The sequence below is a fragment of the Hipposideros armiger genome, unplaced genomic scaffold, assembly GCF_001890085.2.
Source record: "Hipposideros armiger isolate ML-2016 unplaced genomic scaffold, ASM189008v1 scaffold_27, whole genome shotgun sequence".
NCBI classification, from domain to species: domain Eukaryota; kingdom Metazoa; phylum Chordata; class Mammalia; order Chiroptera; family Hipposideridae; genus Hipposideros; species Hipposideros armiger.
The window spans coordinates 3,457,638-3,480,231 of record NW_017731377.1 but is presented as its reverse complement, the minus strand read 5'-3'; the positions used below and the strand labels follow the sequence as shown (position 1 = coordinate 3,480,231).

Genomic DNA, 22,594 nt, shown 5'->3' with positions numbered 1-22,594 from the left:
CCAAGGCAGGCAGTCCTGGGCTGTATGAGACAGGCAGCGGTCCTTCGATCCAAACCTCTGTCTAGTCAATACAACTCATGTTCACTGGGTGCCTGCGCTTAGGCGCTGGTGCAGGTGAGGGCCCAGGTGAATGGGACAGGGTTCCTGCCTTTATGGGGTTCCCTCTTTGTGGAGGAGAAAGTCATGTAAATGCAGTGACACAGTGTGACCAGAGCTATACTAGAGGTACAATAAATATAGTTCCAAAATGCTTGGGAGAGCTGAGGTCCATGCTGAGTGGTCACCGTGTGCCCCTACAGTGGACAATGAAATTAACCAAAGGGAAATATACAAATCCTTAACTTCCTCAGCAACTAGATTAACATCGTTAAGCATGATTGGCATTAGGCTTTTCCTTATTTCTCCTATAATAATTAAAACCCAATTCCTCTGATGGGCAGCCGCCGATGGTCAACCTTCAGTTTCCAATGAAGGAAGTTGATGCGAGGAGAGATTCTGTGAGGGCCCGTCAGACAGCTGTTTGCAGGCTCCAACCCAACCCTCTCCATCCACGCCCCCTGTCGTCTCTCACGTCAGCAGGCCCTTTGGTTAGTGCTGATCACATTTCACAGTACTCAGCAGTTCTAGAGACCTTCCTGAGCACCCAGGGTGTGTGTGTGTGGCGGAGGGGCAGCACTGACTTATCCCCTAACCCTGGAACATGAGGGGGGGCCAGGTCACAGACGCTCCACAGGCACAACACTCTCCTGAAATGGGTTCTGAGTTCACCCCAGTACTGTAGGCTGCTGTGAGGCCCCTCCAGCAGACGAAGCCTAAACCACCTGTTCTTCCTAAGAAGGTAGCTTCCAAGGTAATGGCTTGTAAAAATGACGTTGGAGAGCAAAATGGCCTTAATTATGCCTGGAAGGTGGGGCAGAAAATAGATTTGCTTCACTTCCTGTTGAAAGCACAGGTGGGAATCTTTATATAGAAACGGCAGGTGAGTGGGAGTGTTAATTACTCATACAAGGCTCAACTCCACAGAGCTCTCCTCCCACCAGCAGCCCTCTGTCCTCTGGGTCAGTGGAGTCACTTCCTCCCTCTTGGTCAGCTGGTGTTACTGGCTGCTTCATGGGCTTGCTCAGTCAGCTTCAGAGGTGAAACTTCATTTCGTTAGTTTCCAAGCTGGGGAGTTCAGAATCCAAGAAAAGTCTAGAAATCCAAACATTGGCACTCCAGGGGTCTGCTGAAGCTTCTGTAAGGATGCCAGGGCAGGTCAGCACCCTGCACTCACATTTGGCACCTGCCTTGGCCAAAGCTGAGCTGCAGGCAATCACTTCATGCAGGGTAATCCCCGCCTGGGCCAGGTAGCACTTCCTGCAGGTGGAAGTTCAGGAGGCCACTCAAAGAGCTCCCAGCAGAGCAGGAAGATAGTCCCCATGAGGGGTGTCTTCTCTCTTTCTACCCTCCTGCTGAGACACCCCAGCAGGGCATCTTGTTTGGAGGGGCGAGGGAGCCGGCCCTCCCTGCAGTCTGGCTGGGCTGGGGGCCCAATGGGAATAACCATGCTGCCGGTTCCACTCCAGCAGCCTAGCATGAGCAGCACAGTCTGAGGACTGCCTGTTGGTCCAACATGGCACCCACTTGCTGTCTTGGGCAGTGGCAGGGAAGTAGGAGAAGGTCCTGGCCCCACACCGGCAGGCCTGGGCCTCATCGTGTTCCAGCTAAGGACGCTTCTGCCTGGGAAGGCCCCCTGCTTCTGTTTCATACCCTGAAGTGCTTTGGCATCGCTAGCTCTGTGATGCTGGATGAGCCACTTGATGGAGATGCTAGTACTGCCCTACCCACCCCCCAGGCTCTGCTTGGTAAAGGGAAGAACAACACAGGTGTCAGGTGGAAGTCATCATCCACAACGTGTGTGGGAAGCACGCATGGGTGCCGAGCTGTGCTCCAGGCACTGCTGGGGCCAAGAAGAATCATACAGGGCCTCAGCACTCAAGAATTCCTGTAACCAGTGAGAGAGATAAGAGTGTCATGTGGGAAATAACAACAACAACAAAAATAGATGAGTTGAATGCTTAGTTCTGTGATCCTGAAGAAGGGATAAAGTAAAGCTGATAATATTTATGGAATCCCATGTCATGGACCAAGTGTCTTATATATGTTTTATTTAATTCTCAGGATAGGTATTATTATTATGCTTATTTCACAGATAAAGAAATTGAGGCTCAGACAGCTTTAACGAGTTGCCCAGAGTCGCACCACCAATGAGTGGCGATGGACTTTGGACCCATGAGCCCGTGCTCTGTTCATTCTACTTGCTGCCTCCCCACAAGCCTGCCTGGAGGGCAGCCTGGGTGGGAAAGTCAGCAATAGCGTCCTCAGGATTGTCCCAGCTGTGGAAAATCAAGACTTGACTCTGGAGAGATTCCTTCCTTCCCCACTCCCTCCCTCCCCCTTTCCTTCCTTCCATTCTCTCCCTTCTTCCTTCCTTCCTTCCTTCCTTCCTTCCTTCCTTCCTTCCTTCCTTCCTTCCTTCCTTCCTTTCTTTAACAAATGGCTTTTGCACACCACAGCTATATACCAGGCACTGGGATGGTCCTCGTGAACACACAGCATTCATCTCTCCTTGATATTTTCCAAAACCTGGTGGGGACATAGATGATTAAAAGGGCACAATCTATGGCACGTGTAAGTGTTATGATAGAAGTTACCAGGGTGGGGCATGTCATCCAACCTGCAGGGATGGGGAGGCAAAGGCTAAGCTGGACCTGAAGGATGATGGGGTGGAAAGGAATGGCTCTAAGGGAGGGGACAGAGACCCAGTGCAGCTGCCATGGGGGGTTGAGGGGCGCAGAATGGGAGTGCCGAGGTTGGCGAGCGCAACTGCGCCAGGAGGGCTGGTTGGACCTTTGACAGGTTTGAGGAAGGGGAGAGACCTGCCATTGGCCTCTTGAGTATAGAATCAAGTACAGAGAGTTGGAGGGGAGCAGGGAGGAGAGAGGCGAGGAGGTGAGTGACAGGTGCTGGGTGAGAGGTGACTGCGGATGTGCTAATCTAGGCTTGTCTTGCGAATCTGGACCCGTCTTCCCCAACCCTGGAATCGTGCCCATCTCTCCGGCTCTTGCTTTTGGGCACAGAATTTATTTCTTGGGTGTACGGTGTCCAGGCCCGCCCTCATGTCCAGAATGCAGTCCTATGAGGTAGGGGGAGGTGATCAGCACCCTCTTTCCACAAAGGGGTCACCTCACTTGCCCAGAGCCACTCATTTCATTAGGGGCTGAACTAGGACTGTGTCTTAGTCCCTTTGGGCTGCTACAACAGAATATCACAAATTGGGTGGCTTATAAAAAACAGACATTTTGCCAACTGGGGCCAGTGAAGCAACGTCCTCCATAGCTAGACTGAAGAACAAAAGGACAGCAACTTGTCTGTTCCCCTTCCCCCAATTCCCCAGCACTGTTCCCATCCCCCCCAATTCCCCAATAAAAATAAATAAATAAATTAATTAATTAATTAAAAAAAACCCAGACATTTAATTCCCACAGTCTGGAAGCTGCAAGTCCAGGATCAGGGTACCAGCACAATCAGGAGAGGGCCCTCTTCTAGGCCACAGACGTCTCACTGTGTCCTCACATGGTGGAAGGGGTACAGGATCTCTCTGGGGTCTCTTATAAGATCACTGAGCCCATTCCTGAGGGCTCCACCCTTATGACCTCATTACCTCCCAAAGGACCCCCCTCCAAATACCATCACCCTGAGGGTTAAGTTTTAACATATGGATTTGGGGGAGATATGAACACTCAGACCCTAGGAGACTAGAACCCAGAGCCTCTGGGGACAGATCTGGGAGCCCGTCAGAATGCATCACCCCATCTTTCCCAAAGGCCAGTCTCACCCATGAAGATGGCAATTTGGCCGAGGACCTTCCAAATTTGAAAATCAAAGGCCTCATCATATATGTAGAGCTTGACTCTTGCCATAGAGGACGGAGAGTCCCTGGCGGTCCCTGCTCTCTGTCCCAGTTCTGGGACTCTGTCCAACTTTTCCTCCCAGCAGACAATGGCTCCAAAGGGAGCACAACAGCCCCTCAGAGGAGCCCGGCCAGAGAGATGAACAGTCTCCTGCTCAGGTGATGAGAGCCATGGTGCCCCCCACAACCCACCCGCATCCAAAAAGAACCCAGGACCAACCTGACACCTGTCCTGGCCCCAAGGCCAAGGGCTATAGAGCATGTGGCAGCCGTGAGCGAAGCGTCTGCTTGCCAGGAGCAGTGCTCAGCTCCCTCCAGAGTAGAGACCTTCGAGGACACATTCCAGCCTTCACCTGAGTTGACAGCATCCCCTGGAAATATATTCACAAACTCAGTTTGGTTTCTAAGGGTGTTTGGAAAAAAATGTTTTAAAACTTTCCCCAGAATCTAAAGTTGCCATCCAGCACACACTTCAATGACCCCACTCACCTCCTTTCCTAACAGCATTATTCTGGCTCTCTCAGAGGCCAAACCCAAGCTCAAATACTGAATAATATGCTCTCCAGGCTTCTAGATGTGTTCCTACACAAGACTGATTAAAACGATAAGCTGGACCTTTTGATTACGTTGAATAATCACGACACAGGTTACCCAATCTATTTTTAAGGTTTAGAATTAGGTCTCATAGACAACAGAGTGTGCTCTGTTCCTTCACACACTGCCGAGAAAATGACCTGGGTTTTATTCCCAGTCTCTCTTCAGCATCAATCAGGGGCTAATTGCAGCTGTTGAGCTGGGCTAGCTTAGATACAAACCTCAGAAATAGGGATTAAACAAAATTCCCTCGATCACCTTGAGATTTTTTTCAGATCTGTGCTCATTACCATGCTCTCCAGTCCCACTCATTCATTCACCTCTGGTTGGCCCCTGGGTGTTGGGATTTCTCTGGGGCAAAAATTAAAGATGCAGTAGGAAATTCCTGCCCCAAATATGCTTGCAGACTTGCACAGGGTCATGTGTCAAGCCACTGTCACTGTCTTGTTTCTCCAAACTAAGAGAACAAGAGCTTTCCTGGGCAAAAGTGCAGAATTCTCCAGAAAATAAAGGACTAGAGAATAGAAACAAAGCAGAACATGAACAAGGTTCTAGGAAAGACTTTTGTTGGAAAGAGGAGGATCTGGGTGAACCCATTTTAGGAAGCGGAAGTTGTAGTGGGTTAAAGGTGGTACCTTCAAAAGAATTGCTTCTTCAGCTCCTATCGGTCTGATATTTATCTGTTTGTTTGTTTTTTAAGCTCCTAAAGTCTTCAGGACATTTTAGACATGTAGATATCAGACCCAACAAAGTATTCAAGCAGATCCTATTGGCAACTAGGAATAAGGGTATTTGCTTCCCTGGGACACCAAGAAATGATTCAATGTTTTAGTCAGAGCGAATGAACACAGAGGAAGCAGGCAAGGGGTGCTGAGGAAAGAAGCAAATTCTCCAGATTTACAAAAATGATGTTTCTCCCAATGCTGCAGGATCCATTGGCAAAGAACAAAATACTCTCTCCCCTTGCCAGTCAGTCTGAGTCCTCTTTCTGTGGCTTCTGCTCCTGTAACCCACATTGGTGAGGCTGTCAACCTCCCAAACACTCAGCCTCCATCATGATCTGGTCAGTTCCCAGTGTTGGTCCAGTTATAGTCTGCATCCTACAGACGGGGTCTCCGACTGGCCAGGACGGGTTCTCAGTGGCCAACGCAACCACACTTGCTGCAGAAAGGCTGACCAACCACACCTGTTTGCCTGGGACTGAGAAGGTTTCCAGGATGTGGGACTTTGGGGGTTAAAACCAGGAAGGTTGTGGGCAAACCAGGCCGGGGTGGTCACCCCCAATTTGCAGCTTTTGTTGTTGATTTTTAAATTGTGGAAAAATGTGTATAGCATAAAATTAACCATTTTAACTATTTTTAAGTGTACAATTCATTAAGTACATTCACATTGTTGTGCAACGGTCACCACCATCCATCTCCAGAACTTTTTCATCTTCCCAAACTGAAACTCTGTATCCATTCTCCCCTCTCTGCATCTCTGGCAACCACCATTCTCCTTTCTGTCTCTATGAATTTTCCTATTCTAGGTACCTCAAATAAATGGAATCATATATATTTGTCCTTTTGTGTCTGGGGTTTTTAACTTGTATATTGTCCTCAAGGTTCATCCATGGTGTAGCAGGTGTTAGAATTTTCTTTATTTTTAAGGCTAAATAATACTTATTTGTGTGGATAGACCACATTTTGTTTACCCACTCACCTATCCCTGGACACTTGGGTTGCTTCTACCTTTTGACTGTTGTGAATAGTGCTGCTGTGCACATGGATGTGCAAGTGTCTGTTCGAGTCCCTGCTTTCAGTTCTTTTGAGTATATGCCCAGAAGTGAAATTGCTGGATCATATGGTAGTTCTATGTTCAATTTTTTGAGGCACTGCCGTATGTTCTCCACATCATTCAACTGCAGGCTTTGTCTTTATTTCACCCAGTCCAGAGGCAGGAGTCACCCCTTCTTCTGACTCCCTAGGCAATCACTAGTGACCCATGAGACTTGGCTAAAGAGACCTCACAGCAAACCCTTACACCCTTGTATTAGATCTTTCTATCCTCTGAATTTCCTTGCTGGCCATCCTCCTGGGTATCTCCTCTCCCCCAGGTCTCTCACCACTCCTCACCTCACCAAGCCAGGCGAAGGAAATCTTTTCCTCATCTTGCAGAGCAGTTTAATTGCCAGCTTGTTACTTAATCCTGCCCTTGGGGATTCACCTCCTACCTTAAGAAACAGCCAAGCTCTCCTAAGAAGCATTCTTGTCTGACTCGAGGAAACAGACCTGTGTTGGCTACAACCAAGCATAGACCACAAACACAGTTATTGCAAGAGGCCACCCACCGGTTGTCCGCCACCTCCTTCATGTGCTTTCTCCCCTGACGGTGGAGTGACACAGTGATGTCCCCCTGCCCCTTCACCAAGTGCTATACCCTAATTACAGAGTGCTAGAATTACAGGCCACACCTCTGAGAATCCAGCAAATGCCTTTATCCCTGGGACGGAGGATTAAAAACAATCATGTCCTATAGTTGAACCTTTGCCAGGAAAGCATTAAATCCACATTGACAGTTGAGTCACTGGGGCCAGCATCTCAGTTTCTTTAATAAAATCTTAACACTGGGAGGGCCTGGTCGGTTTCCACATCCTGCACCTTGGCCTGGAGAGAAAGGACTTAAGCCGTGAACCTCTTACCTTTATCTGACTGGCATTGTTCAGCTTATTTGGCATAGTACTTACTATTTAATTTGCTTCTCATGGTTTTTGGAATAGGCATTATACCTTTTCTGTAGATGAGGAGACAGAAATTCAAGGAGCATTACTGACTTGTCCAAAGCCACACAACTAGTGAGGAGTAAGGTTCAGCATGAATCCAGATTCTAACCTCAGGGCAATGGAGTGCCCATTTTTGCTGCCTCTGGGACCCAGACCACCTCCAGGTAGATAGAAGCCACAGTGAGGCCACCAGCTCTGGCCTCTGATGGGCCCCAGTGTGATTGGAGTGCCACCCTGCACAGTCCCTTAACTTCTCAGAGTTGGTTTCCTAAACCATAAAACAGATCAAAATACCGATCATCTAGAGTTGTGACAAGATGCAGTGAAATAATATATGAAAACTATATCTAATAGTATGTGGCAGAAGATAGGTGTGTGTTGTCATGGCTGCCCAACGTGTCTCCTTGGCAGGAAAGAGAGAAAAAGGAAGAGGGGCCCTGTCCCCAGACCCTGCTCTCCGTACCCACCCCCAGGAACTGCCATTCCTCTGACTTACTCTACACAGGATCAGCAAAGGCACACGTTCATTAAAATTTTCTAAAAAGGTGTAATTTACAAAAAGCCTCTTTAGCTGTAGGAACCGTGAGGACATTGATCTAAGTGAAATAAACTAGCCACAAAAAGACAAATACTGTAGATTTCACTCGAGGTTTGTAAAGTCGTCACATTCATAGAGACAGGAAGTGGAACGGTGGTTGCCAGGGGCTGGAAGGAGGTGGAATGAGGAGTTGTTGAATGGGGACAGCGTTTCAGCTTTGCAGGATGATAAGGGTTTTGGAGATGGATGATGGTGACGGTTTCACAACAGTGTGAATGTACTTAATGCCACTGAACTGTACACTTTAAAATGGTTAAGATGGTGGAATTTTATGTTACTGTATATTTTACCACAGTTGAAAAAAAATCTGGGGGAAAAAACCCTGTTAGCCCTGCACATTTTGCTCAGGTTTCTTTGGAGGCTATATGAACTCTTCTCTATATGGATTTGGTTTGATTACAGCAGAGCTACCTCTTAAGCATGGTCTCAAGCTAGTATGTAAGGCTTAAGTTACCTGTGGAAAACCCCTCTGTGGCCCACAGAGTAGAAGAGAATAGGGCCAACACTTCCAGTTTTTCTTGTAGTCTTGGAACAAACGCTGTTTCTTTGAGCATCAGATAAAACAGTTGATTTATTGGGGGTGGGGTGGAGATGAGAGAGAGAGGGACAGGGCTGGACAGCATAAATACGCAGCTGCAGTGTTGCCATGGGGACATGGGGGACAGTTCGAGGAATGTAATTGATAATGTTGTGAATATTTTGTAAGGTGTCAGGTGGTCACATGTCTTGCATCATGGATGGGGAAGAGGCTTGATCACTGCACCGTACACCTGAAGCTGAAGTTGTATAATATTGTATGTCAACTATAAGTGAATATATATATATATTCATGGGACGTGGAGTATAGTGTGGGAGTGCAGTCAAGGGATTTGTAATAGATATGTATGATATTGGGGGAAATGGGGCAGTGGATTGGGGGGGAGGGGTTGTCACTTCGAGGGGTAAAAAGTATAACTATTGCACTGTGTTGTTCAGCTGAAACTAATTCTAAAAAATGTGTATTTCATAATAAAAAATAATTTAAAAATAAACAAAAAAAAACCAGTTGATTTACATTCATGGCTCATAACAAAATATACAGAGGGTGCCCAAAAAATGTAGACACATTTTAAGCAAGGAAAACTATTAAAATTGTAATACTCAATATATATTGAAAACAAAAGATGAATACAAGTCACGTTTGACTTCTGCAGTTACAAGAGGAGTTCAAAGTGGTTACCATCAGCGTCCAGACACTTCTGATTATGGCGAACTAATGCCTGAGCAACATTGACCAAAGTGTCCACTTATATACATTTTTTGGCACCCCCTGTATACTCCAAGTGACTCCTAGGGCAGGACGCTCACACTGTGAGATGCCCTTAGAAGCAAGGCTTGCTGAGGAAACATCAGATTCCCAGCCCGTCCTCGTGTTGGCGCACAAACAAGCAGAATGGTCAGAGTTGCCAGTCCTGTTGGAAGTGTGGTTTTATTTCTCTTCTTTCCCTCATGCAGAATTGAGTGCCTCCAAGCTGAATGGCTGTGTGAGGCAGCTTCACCAAAGTGGCCTTTGTCCTGTCAAAGGAAACCGGACATGTGCCTTACTACCACCCCTCTGTCCAGCTAATTCTGATGGGTTTTAAACCCTAAATTGTTCCTCTGGCCTTTGACCAGATCTATCGGCCATAGAAAAATGGCCCCTTACACCCCACAGGTACCCACTGCAGGCCACATCTCACAGATTCTCCCAGACACCTGCCCAACCTGGAAGTCTTCAACTTTAAAGGATCTTTTCAGGCCAGAGATCTGATTCCTGAAGCCAAAGTTCAAATCTAAACCATAGGGTTCAGAGCTTTTCAAAGAGATCTGTCATCAAAACACAGAATATGCCAAAGAGAAGTGGTTTGAGTAAAACTCCCAGAAGACCAAATCAAATAAAGTAATGGGTGTGAGCTGGCACTGTCTTTCAGACAAATTTGACCCATCTCAAAAGGGTTTAGGCAACACTTAGCCCAGTTTCAAGCATGGCCAGGGGCTCCAAATAAAATGAACAAATGACTAACTGCCCTGCAGTGAGCCTGCCATCATTAATTTGGTGCTATTCTAGATCAATAGAATTTCTGATGGGCAATAAATTTGAGTTGTTACACCCAGGGATTGAGAAGTAAACTAATGAACTGGAACCTATGAATTTTAATCCCAATTCTGCCATCAATTACTTTGCTTATCCCCAATCAAGACTTTCTATCTTTATTTTCCTCATCTATGAAATTGGAAGAAAAGGGATCTGTAGAAGTACATTAAAAAAATGAAAGAGAGGGCCGGCCGAGTGGCACGTTGGTTAAGAGCTGCCCCCGTTTGGATCCCACATCTGAGGGCCAGTGACACTGCCCTCCACAGCTAAGATGCTGAACAACAGCTCAACCTGGAGCTGGGCTGCCGTCAGTCGCCAGCGTCGGTGTGGGCAGCAGCCCCTGTGGCAGTGGGTTGCCATGGGCTACTGTGTGTAGCCAGCAGCCAGCGTGAGTGGCCAGCAGCCACAGTGAGCGGCCGTCCAGAAGCCGGCAACTGATCTGCCTCGCCCGGGAAGAGCACAATGATGGTGCCAACTTGGGCCAGTGAAGCAACGTCCTCCACAACTAGACTGAAGAAGGAAAGGACAGCAACTTGCCTGTTCCCCTTTCCCCAATTCCCCAGCGCTGTTCCTATCCCCCAATTCCCCAATAAAAATCTTAAAAAAAAAAAAAAGAAAGAGAAAACAAAGAACAGTGAAATGCTTACTGGTGAAGTCGCTTATTTTTCTACTCTGCAATACACTCGATTCCAATCCTGAACAGGAGAGAAAGTGAAAACATTTGGATTTATTTACATAACCTTGATGGGGGTCCCTCTGGAAAAACCATGGTTGATTTTTCTAAATCAGTTTGGCTCCCAGCACCAGGTGAATGACACAGCTGAGACACACACACACACACACACACAAAGACACAAAAACAATAACCACTTGCAAAGCATAGGAGGAGGCAAGGGTCAGAAGGACTCGGATCTCATGTCAAGTAGGAGCAGCTGGTGATGTCTTAGTGACAAAGTGTCGTTAATGGAAACACTCTGCAGTGGGAGCCTGAAGACATCCCATGAGCTCCAATCCCATCTCTGCCAGAACACAACTGTGAAACTGAGCGACTCACTGAAACTCCCCCGGAACTTGTGACACACTCAGGCTGTCCTGCTGGTATCCCCAGGACTGGCTGTAAAGTTCCAACAAGGTTAACATGTAGGTGAATTATGGAAACTGTATATGTTAGACCAGAGGACAAGTTATTATCACATCCCTTCTCAATAGGAATTACTCGGCCCTAGAACTATTACGAATCTTCTAGTAGGTCACTGAGCACAGAACTTTGTCCATAACCCCACACTCCAACTTTCCCTGAAGAGGCAGAAGAACTTGGTTGTCAGTAGTTCAGGTTCCTGGGTTCGATTCTCTGGGCTCCTAATCCCGGCTCTGTCATTTATGAGCTTTGTGACTTGACACAGGGACTTACTTTGCTGAACTTCTGCCATTTCATCTATAAATTGTAGATGATGATTATAAAATTACTTTACAGAGTTATAGTGAAGATTGACTGTTGCATGTTAATATGCCCTGTTATGGACTGAATGTCTGTGTCCCTCCCAAGTTTCACTTATTGAAGCCTTACCCCACACTGTGATGGTATTTAGAGATGGGGCCTTTGGGAGATGATTAGATTTTGAAGTCATGAGGATGGGGCCTCCATGATAGGATTTGTGTTCTTAGAAAAAGAGAGAGAGACCAGAGCTTTCTCTTTCCATTGTGTGAAGATGCAAAAAGATGCAATGAAAGTGGCCATCTGCAAGGGTCCTCACTAGGAACCGAATCAGCCCTCACCTTGAACTTGGACTTCCTGACCTCCAGAACTGTGAGAAATAAATTCCTGTTGTTAAGTCTCCCAGTTTATGGTGTTTTGTATGGCAACCCGAGCTAATACATACCAAAAGAGCTTAGGACAGTGCCTGGTTTATAGTAAAACATTCAATAATTATTAGCATATATTTATGTTTGGCTCTTTTGAAACTTTATTAAGAATGATTGCAGGCATTCTAAAATGTTTAAAGAATACTATAACAGCATACCCACCGCCCAACATAAGATTTAAAATATTAGCAATACAAGTTGAAGTCCCAGTACACCTTACCCAATCACATTCCCTCCTTCCCACCCAGAGGTAACCGTGCTTCTGAATTAGCTATTTATCATTCCCATGTATTTCTTTATACTCTTTACTCCATTTGTAAACAAGGAATCTGCACTGGAAATACCATTAATCCAGGACTAACATGTACCTCTTCCAGAAGGATTTCGACATAGTGTCTAGCTCAGCACAAAGTATTGTTTGGCAAGCATGGCCTCATTTGTCACCTTGATACGTGTGTCTTTTCACCTCCCCGAGCTGAGAATATGCTAATATCTCCAGGTGGCCCAATCAGTGATGCAAACCATTAGTTAGGTCTCCTGTCAGCGGGGAACTATGTCTGGGACTATGGAGCTGCATGCAGCCCGCCCCTAATGCTCAGCACTGATGCCCCTCCTTTCTTGCAGACAGAGATGCGGCTGCAGGACCAGCAGCTGGCCAGACAGCTCATGCGCCTGCGCAGTGACATCAACAAGCTGAAGATCGAGCAGACCTGCGATCTCCACAGGAGGATGCTCAACGACGCCACCTATGAGCTAGAGGAGCGGGATGAGCTGTCCGACCTCTTCTGCGACTCCCCGCTGGCCTCCTCCTTCAGTCTCTCCACACCACTCAAGCTCATTGGAGTCACCAAGATGAACATCAACTCCCGGAGGTTCTCCCTCTGTTGAGAAGCCCTAGAAGGTGGCAGAGGAGCCAGAACAGGGAGTTGAGGCTGAGTGGGTCTCTCCAGAGTTTGGGCTTCCCTGAGACTGATGATCTGTGGACCCCCAGGACCTGTCAGCTGGTGATCTCCCCCAGGGCCCCAGCTTTGGAGCCCAACGCCCCCCGTGACTAGCTCTCACATGATACCCAAAGAGTCCTGCAGAAGGGCCACCCATCCAGATGTTCAGTGAGACCTGGGCTCCCAGCATGACACATCTCAGTACTCCCCTCAGTGATCCACATTCCTGTTTCCTGGAATCACTGGTGCTATGAGAACTGGGATCCCAAAAGGGGGCCCCCAAAAGCTGTGATTCTCACAGAAGGCTTCCCCACAGGCACTGAGCCCCCAGAGGGAGGTGATTAAATATATCACATGTGCCCATCGTTCTGCGGCTGTCCCCTAAGTACTGGCTAGAATTACCCTAAATAGGTGACTCAACAACCTTGACAGGGACCCACCAGGAAAGGAAAACCAAAAGGAATAACAAAGTGCAGTTTGGGGATGCAGACCCCACGGTTGGCACTCCTACCGTGTAAACTGTTTCCAATGTGTGCAGGGACACACCAGTGTAGCTTGGGTGGAGCAAGCACAGAGGCCCTCTGATGCCTGTCCGGCCACATATACCAGTCCCAATCTCCAAAGAGCCCCTTTGCCACCCCACAACCCTGGGGGAGTGCCTAGGAGACCACTGGTGACGGGTCCAGGCAGGTCTGTCAGTGGATTTCCCACAACTGAATTCTCCCTGGGGCCAGAAGAGGCCTCCTGATGGATCCCATCAGTGTCCCCTATGTCACCTTCCTGCTCTGGCCAGAAAGATTCCAGGGAGCCCAGACGCTCGCCCTGAGCTCCTCTGAGATTCTGTGCCTGACTTAAATGACTAATTTTAATTGAATCAGACTGTTACTAATCTGTTGCTAACTTGTTGATTTTTGTCCAAATGGCGAAGCCAGTTGGGTAGGTCTAGTACAGAGGTTCAGGATTTTATTTTAAAAGGTTCTCCCTAATAACAAGTGTGAGGGTCAGCAAGGTGAGGACTGAGATCTCAACAGGTTAGGAAAGTTAACCTGGTAGAGCACTATGGGTCAGGTGTCCCCCACCAGCTGGGGGGATTGACCTTTGATGCCATCTAGTCAAGGCCTCTCATTCACAAAGAGTAAAGTGAAGCCAGGGAAGGAGAGAATGACTCTCTTTAGGTTACACAGCTCATTAGTGGCTATAGAATATTGATGTGTTAAATCATTATTGATGATGCCTAGACAGATCGTATATAAGTGAACTTGAACTCCAAAGATGGTCCTAATGCTTTGCCAAACCCACCAATTTCCAACCCCTCTACTCTCCACCTCATTCAACCCTCACATGCACCTCTCACTTTGCAATTCAGAATATCTGAGTCAAATTCAGAGCAATGTCTCAACAGCAGACCCACAGAACACATATTACCAATCACGATGCCATAGTCGATGCAAGGTGTCCTGCCTTTCATGTTTCGTCTTCTTGTATAATGTCATTGGGGCACACACACTCACACACCCCAGGACCCACACTGGGAAAAGGTTGCTTTTCCTTTGTGGACAGGGAGTGGGAGGATGCAAATGACGTCTCCCTAGTTAGACAGGAAAGAAGTTGGTTTCTTCCTTGTGATTTCAAGGACCTGGAGGGTTTCTGCTTCCTTTAAAGAAGTTATAACCACATAGAGCCAAATTTGTTTTGGCCTGACTCTGAGCTGTGACAAAAGTCTGAAGCCCAGAGACCTCGGGCAGAAGGCCAAGCCCCCTCAGGCAAGAAAGGAGGGAGATTTTCTCCACCCAGTGATGTCTCTCCTCAGGAATACATACAAGCACTGCCAAGGCCCACAGAGGCATTCCTGCCAGGCTTCTTTGAGACAAGTTCTGCGGTCGCACCCTATCAGGCAGGCCTACACACACTCACCACGCGCTCTGTAGAGACACACACGTAACACATGCTCGATCCCACACAGGAAATCCCCTTCCATACTCTGAAAAAAAAAGTGCCAAACTGATTTTTTTTTTCTTTCTAGAAATCATTCATCCCCAAAACTGAAAAAGTTGGAATCAACGATAGCTGAGTGATTTAGTTGAATTTCATCAGCTCAATTGGACTGAAGTCAAGTGGACAATTTAGTTGCTCAGTTAGCCTGATGCTTTCTTCCTTTCTTTGTTTTCTGAGAAGGAACTGAGCTCGAGGCACACTTTCTTGGATAGGTTAGCTATTTCAGCTATTTTGCTTAGTTTATCTCAAGAGAATTTTCTTTCCAGATAAGGCAGGAGGAGAAAGAGAAGGGGAATCAGAGAAGAGAGGTGGAAGGGAAAAGACAGCTGCATTTTCTTGTTGTCCAGTGTCGGCTAGCTTCCTTATTTCCACAGTGAACGCAAACGTCTAACCAAGTCAGTTCAGCTTTGTGAAGTCCCTGCCTTGTGTGGGTCAAGAGGTGCCTATGAGTTAGCTGCAACCTAACCTATGTTGCCAGCTCCCCAGGGCAACCTTCTGGCTTACAATTTGTATGCAATACCATCTGCAGTTTTACTCATTATCTGCCCATCTCCTTGCCATCCCCAAGGACTCCTGGGTGTAAAGCTCAAAGTCTCCATTGACACTGCCATGCGTGGTAATGTCTGATGCCTTCATGGGCTCAGCAGTGATCACAGAGGCCTGGGGAGCTGGGCAGGCTTGAGATGAGCTGACCCAGCCCCAGGTCTCCTCCCTGTAGCAATACCAAGTGCTATTACATAATCAATGGACAGTTTGTAATTTTATTTTTTATGATTATTTGTTTCTATATTGCTGTTAGAAAAAGTGAAATAAAATATTTCAAAAGAAGATATCAATGTAACGAGGAGAAATTTGTTTCCTTTTACTTTCTTCCTGTTACAGCACACACAGGTCCAAACACTTAATTGAAAGAAAGAAGAAAAAGAAAGAAAGAAAGAAAGAAAGAAAGAAAGAAAGAAAGAAAGAAAGAAAGAAAGAAAGAAAGAAAGAAAGAAAGAAGGAAGGAAAGAAGAGGAAAGGAGGAAGGAAAAAAGGGAAGGAAGGAAGGAAGGAAGGAATGAAGGAAGGAAGGAAGGGGGGAGGGAGGGGAAAAAAGGAAAGGAAAGGAAAGGAAAGAATCGCAATCAACCACTGAATAGAGTTATCAGAGATAGAAAAAGATTCACCCTAATCACTCTTCTTCCTTTATCATGCCTTCCCCTAAGGGGCTGCTTGGTGGCTGTTGCCATCAGGAGCTTCCCAGTTGTGGGCTAAGTGAGCTCAAGATGAGGAGTTAAGAGATGCAGCCGTTTGACCAAGACCAGAGCCAAAATAAATCCATTCTCTCCTATAATAGGCCCTTCCAAAGGTGACTGATTGGGTTCAGAGTATTTGGGTCAAAGTCAGAGCAATGCCTGGACAGCGGACACACCGGTTACATGTTTCAAATCACAATTCCATTGTTGAAGTACGGTGCTTAGCATTACCATGCTCTGAGAACTTGTGCCTTAAACTTTCTCAATCTCTTAGTGCAGCACTCCTCAACATTAAGCATGCATGAGGATCACCTGGGACATCTATTGCAAATGCATAGTCCCAGGAAAATTCCTAGGCTCCACCCCACGGATGCTGGTGTACAGCTCTGGCATGGGGCCTAGGAATCTGTTTTTAACTAACACCTCAGGAGACTGACACAGGTGGTCCAGGGACCTTTGAGAAACCTTCAAAAGGACAGAGAGGGCGAGGGAAGGCATTGTCTGAATTACTTCTATCTCAGTGGAGAGGCCTATCTCAGAGGGTCCAAGCAGGCATTAGTAACTCCATTTAGTGGAAAGAACAGCCTTAGAGAAGCTTTCTGCAGTCCCTTGAGGTTATGTCATCTGCCTGTGCCAAGAGGGTGAGTGACTAGCTCTGTTTCTCACAAAGAGCGCACAGTATAAATTGGCCACGTGGTGTATTGGTTATGAGGAGAGGAGCAAAGTGGGCACTTGGAAACCCACTATCACCCTCAGCCATGTGGTTCAAAGGGCACACAAGAAGCCACTGGGCCTTTCCACCCCTACAGATGGGACCACACACATACACTTTTCCAGCCCAAAGTGAAATTAACGCTACTTTGACCTCTAAACAAATTAAGGAATTTTAAGTGCTGCAGAGAAGATAAAAATGTGATGACAGCATCATTGTATGGGAGGGGGCGGCTTTTATCATGTGCTCAGAAGGCTTCTCTGAGAAGGTGCTCTTTCAGCTACTACCATGCAAATATCAGGAAAGAGGTTGTTCTGGATAGAAAAACAGGGACCCAGACTCTGAGACAGGAAGGAGTGTGATCTGCGGTGCGGCTGGCGTGCAGAGATGTGATGGGAGGTGAGCTGCAAAGACCTGCAGGCCGATCATGTCAGCCTCATAGGTCAGAGCAAGGAGTCTGGGTTTTACTTGGGCTGTGCAAGAAGTGTTTTGAGGTTTCTGAGCAGTGGAGTACTGTACGAGCTGATTAAATGTTAGCAAGATCTATGTAGAAAGTAAGGGGGGAGTGGGGCAGAGATAAGAGTGTGACTTAGAGGGGGTAGAATGTTGGAAGTTCAAGGAGAAAGAAGTTTTTAAACAATTATCTGAGAAAATGGCATGTTAATTTCCTAGGAAAGGGTAGTTGAATCATCCTCTGACGTTGGCTGCCCATTTGAGGCTTGTGGTCGTCCATGTGAAGTGAATCCAATGAATACGGTTGAGTGGTTTTTCTCTCCAGCCATGGTTAGCTGTCCCAGTGCAGACACAGACCAGGCATATTGCAGAGAGGGGATGTGCCAGGCAGGGATGCTGGAGGACAGAGAAGGCAAAAGGTGAAGTGTTTTGCAAAGGAGCAATCATAGTGTTGGACCAAAGAATCCAACCCAAGTAAGGAGGAAAGAGAGGACATGGGGACATGAGGAGGAGGGTGATAGCAGGGCTAGAGTAGTGGGGTCCCTGGTTGGAAATCTCAGGGCCACCTGGGAATTGCTGGTGTGAACGTACTGGTGGAGATAGAGACACTGGATAGAAGGTGTTGATTCAGAGTATGGGGAGACTGGAGGTGACATTCCAGGGATGGTTCTGCTTTTTTTTTTCAGAGACATAAGCCTGATGCTATAATATATTAGCTGCCCAGTGGCCCCAGCTAAGTGTGTGCCTCGTGGACTGGTGATAGCAGTCAAAACCATGGCTTCCAGAGTCTCTCGTAGACCTTATCTATCTTATTTAGAAAGGGAGTTTTGAACTTTGTTGACAACATTCCCTCGGGCTTCTCAGCAGGGGCAGAAACATCGCCCCATTCCTGATTCTCTGTGTCAGCGCCCAGAAGCCTGTGGTCTTGATGCCCCGGGAAGAAGGCTGTGGCGGGTGGGCTGGAGGAGAAAGATGATAGTGTGGCCGAGGGGGCCCCTGCCAGTACAAACAGGCCTAGCATGACTGTGCGCCCTATCTGATGGGAACTGCTCAGGCACATGGAAGCTTTCAGACGTCACTATTTTTAAATACCCTTTTCACAGGCTCAAAGCAAACAGTGATGGAGACAGCTAGGCGGTCTCCAAAGGAAATTGATTCAGGAAGAGAAACCTCAAACGTTTGAGAGCTCTGAAAAGCACTCATCCACCGCTCACTGAGAGGAGATAAGTTCTCTGTGGACATTTCTAGGAGCGGCAGGGGTGAGCACCAGGAGGGTGTGGAAAGTCCCTGGGGACTGATCTGCCAAGGCATGGTTCTCATTTGCAGGACCGTAGTGGATTTCCTAAACCATTTTGTCAAGCAGCCCCGAGAGCCCCTTCTTCCTACCCTCTTCTCCATGCAAGGACAGCTGAAGCACTAAGAAAGGACTACTTTCCAAAGAACTTCCAGAGTCCCAAGGGAAACCTGAATTAGAAGCGATGAGCCAGCCTCCTATCTCCCTCCTGCAGACTCACCTCCGCAAGGGCCCACAAGCAGAGGAAAACAGGAATGTTTATGAACGCGATACTAATGACCACCCACCATTCTTGCCCACCTTGCCCAGAGTGACCCCCAGAGAAACCTCATTGGCCTGTAGCCTGTAGGACGCCTTGGCCGGCAGACTCTGACCTATGGTATAGGTACCTGCGAGTGTCCAATTTGATGCAGTGGGGTGTGAGAAGGAAAACTGAGGACTTCTATTAATATTTTTAATCTTGGGCCGGCCGAGTGGCTCAGTTGGTTAAGAGCTCGCTCAAGAGTTTGAGCTCTGAGAAACAGCGGTTCGAGTCCCAGCTCGAGCTGAGCAGCCGCTGAGCTGCCAACAGGTGGCAGGATGGCTCAGCTAAAAAAAAAAATATATATATATATATATATTTTTTAATCTCTTCCTTTCTACTTTTAATATGCTTCAAATGTGCATAATTTGTTGGTACAGTCATGCATTCTATGATGTGCAAATCTGTTGGGGATGATACGTACAACCCTATCTACTTATTGATGGAGTGCAACATGACACAAGGGACACTGTTCTTTGCCTGCAGAGACAGGCTGGATTTGGACCAACTGCCTGACCCCAGGCTGAGCCAAGATGGATGCTTCTTCTCCTGAGACACAGGCATGTCCTAGGTCAGGTCAAACATCCCACTGCCCCTCTGTGGTCTCTAGAGGTCAGTCGCCACACTTTCTTTAGTCTTTTGCTAAGAGGCACAGCATTCCTACCAGCTGCCCTGGGCTGTGCTCCCCTCAACCATGGAGCAGAAAACACAAGGTGGGAGAGGAAGAAGAGGGAGGAGGGGAGAGAGAAAGGAGGAGGAACCTAAGGAATAAAGAAGGTGCAAGAAAAAGCAAAAGGGGGAAGGAGTTTTTTCAAAGTATGAAGTTGGCACCCAATCAGAAAACATGACAGCCTTCCCTTCCGGTGCTGCACCCCCCACCTTTCTTATAATGTCCTGGTTGATTGTTAGAACAAGGCAGAAATGACAGTTTCTAAGTTTGAGACTCAGGGGGCAGGAGCGGATCCAAGGCCGGGCAGCCACAGGACTGCCAGTCACCCCACGGCCCATGTGAGCCCCAACCCCAGCTTCAGCAGAGCCGGTGGATCTCAGTGCCTGCTCATCCCTTCTGCCCTGCCCTTGGCAGGCCACCTCCTGCACAGCGATTCAGGGAGCCCTGCTGGGAATGACCAGAGCTCAGCCCACAGACGGAGGAGCACGTGGACACTCCTGGAGACTGGGGGCTGGACACAGAGAAGGGTGAGGTCCCCACTGCTTGCTTTCAGTGGGAGGAAAAAGGGTACACAAAATGTCATCTCCAGTATCCCCTACCCCAGCCTAGAGTTGCCTCTGAGCCCTCCCCAATCTCTCTCTCTGTCTCTCTGTCTCTTTCTCTCTCTCTCTCTCTCTCTCTCTCTCTCTCTCTCTCTCTCTCTCATCAATGAACCATCATAAAAATGTTGCAGGATGCCCCTGAAAGTCGAACTAGAGTTTTTAAAAGCAAGTTTCTGTTAGAAGTTTCCAGCCACTTCTATTTCTAGCAGAGGAGACAGTGACTCTCCCTGAGAAAAATCGCCTGAGTGGTTCCTTTCAGGGAAGTAAATGAAAGGCAAGTCAGCAACTGTTCCTCTGGAGGAGGGTGAAGCAGGACTCTGAGCGTTGACAAAGACCACCCTCCCCCGTTTCCCCTACGATTACTAGGAAGGGGTGGACACATTGCAACTGGGCCAAGAAGCCTTCCGGAAGAAAGGGACCTTGACTCCTTTACAGACTCAAAGCTATTGAAACATCTTGGAAGCATCTCTAACGCTGGAGCGCCTGACTCCTTCAGGGAGAGCGTGGATGCAACTGAAGATGTGCAGGACTGCAGGAAAACCAGGAGCGTGGGCCCTAGAGCAGGTGACAGCCTCCACTTTAAGGGGCAAAGCAGAGCACAAGAAGCAGCCTGAGGGAGTGATGAATCTCCAGGAAGAAGGAGAAAAGAGAGATAGGCTAGCCATGATGAAACGGGGCTTAAAATTATATCGTATACAATATTAAAGGAGCCCTGGCTTTACATTGACCACCAGCTGCAGAGGTGGGACACATCTATGCTGTCAGAATCAGAGGGTGTTAGCGATCAGAGTACGATTGTTTTTCTATTACAAAGATGCAGGCTCAGGAGCTGAAGTGGCTGGCCACGGTCACTGCCCTGTTGGTACAGAGCAGGGAATACCCCATGGCCTCCTAACTCCTCATCCCAGCTCTTCTTAACACCTGCTCTTCCTGCAGCCCTTCCACCTCCGAATTCTCCAGCCCAGAACCAACAGAGAAGGAGGTCTGAGAAGACAAATCTGTGAAGTTCTTCCTCCTTGTAATCAAATGGTTTTTGTCAGACTTCTAATTCAGGCCCATTGATTTTTAGGAAATCCTAAAGTGCCCTCTTCTGGAGAAGCAGAGGAATCTATTCACATGTGCGTTTTTGTCAAATAGTTTAACAACACCAATAATTTACACCTTGAAATTTCTTGGCGTTTCCGATTGTCATCACTTTCCACGCTTGTTGGAAAATTCAAAGTTCAGATGCTATTTCCACTACTCAAAACCCAAAATCTCTAGTTGGAATTCTCTGTCATAATGTAATTTAATCCTACAAATACTTTTAAACACGTAGTATGTGCCAAACACTATGCCAACTCTAGAAAAGCAAGATGACTACAAACTGAAGATATATACAACACATCTATTGGGTTGTTGGAAAAGTCATGACGCATTTTTGCAACGAAAAACATAGAAAAAATATGTCATGACTTTTCTGACAACCCAATAAACTGAAATTCATGTTTTATCTCTGTTCAGGAATGCAGTCCTTTATAAAAAAAATAAAATAAAATGGCCATTTACCTGAAAATAGTGTAAGTTTTTTAATCTGTTGTTTAATTTGATGCTTTCCTTCTCATTTTTAAAAACTACAATTCCTATTTAATGTAACCATTTCCCCTCTTACAACTGAAAAGTAAGAAACCTTACATCTTTCTAGCACTTGTTCTTTCACTGGCTTCACTGTTTCAGAGCTCTAGCAGTCTTTCTCAGCTGCAGCTAAAATCTGTCTGTCTCTTCAAGGACAATTTTCTAAGACAGTAATTCATGTAATTCAATTTGCTTTCTCAGCCTTTCCACTGTTCATCTCTGTCTCTGTCTTTCCTCTGGTCCTATCTTCATGTGTTTATCCTGACTCCACAATTACACTGTAAATTTCCTCTTTAAACTCCAAGTACCGAAGTCAGTATCCAGAACAGTCAGGGCCCTCAATAAATGTGGAGAAAATAAGTAGCCTCGGAATTATTTTAAGACTCTCATCAGCCTTAAGTGTTTACAGAAAGTGACGCTTTGCATCCTTGGGGAAAAACAGCACTGTTCCACAGTTACGATTGAGCTGAGCCAGAAGTGGGTATTCTAGAAACAGACAGTCACTTCCTGTAGTCTGAGTCTCTGACCGCCCTCTGCTGGTGCTATTTCCAGTTGTCAACGAATAAGGCAAGTCCACCTGCAAAGCCAGACTTGGCCCTCATTGACATGGCCCCCCTCAAAGAGTCCTTGGTATGAAGACATCACACCTGGATCTCAGAAAAAAATCAGAGTAGGAAATATTAGAGGTATCAGATAAAAGGAAAGTCCTGGGCATACCAAGTTTTGGAGAGTTCGTAGAGGTGTGAGGGGTGAATCATGTGAGCCTGTGCATGTCTCTTCCTTCCCTAGACCTCTCTATTTCCCCGAATAAGTGGAAATTAAGCAATTTACCAAATAACTACTACTAAATACTATTAAATAACCTATGAATCAAAGAAGAAATCAAAAAGGAAATT

The 22,594-nt window shown here is 46.9% G+C and overlaps 1 protein-coding gene across 1 annotated transcript in view; it reads left to right on the top strand.

Moving 5' to 3' along the window:
* The window catches only part of FAM167A (family with sequence similarity 167 member A), a 48,042-nt gene extending 32,395 nt beyond the window's left edge, over positions 1-15,647 (top strand). Inside the window, exon 4 of the mRNA XM_019636229.1 lies at positions 12,506-15,647. Within this exon, the coding sequence (XP_019491774.1) occupies positions 12,506-12,769 (264 nt within the window). The 3' untranslated portion in view covers positions 12,770-15,647. The remainder of the gene's footprint in view (positions 1-12,505) is intronic.
* Positions 15,648-22,594: the final 6,947 nt, after the last annotated feature.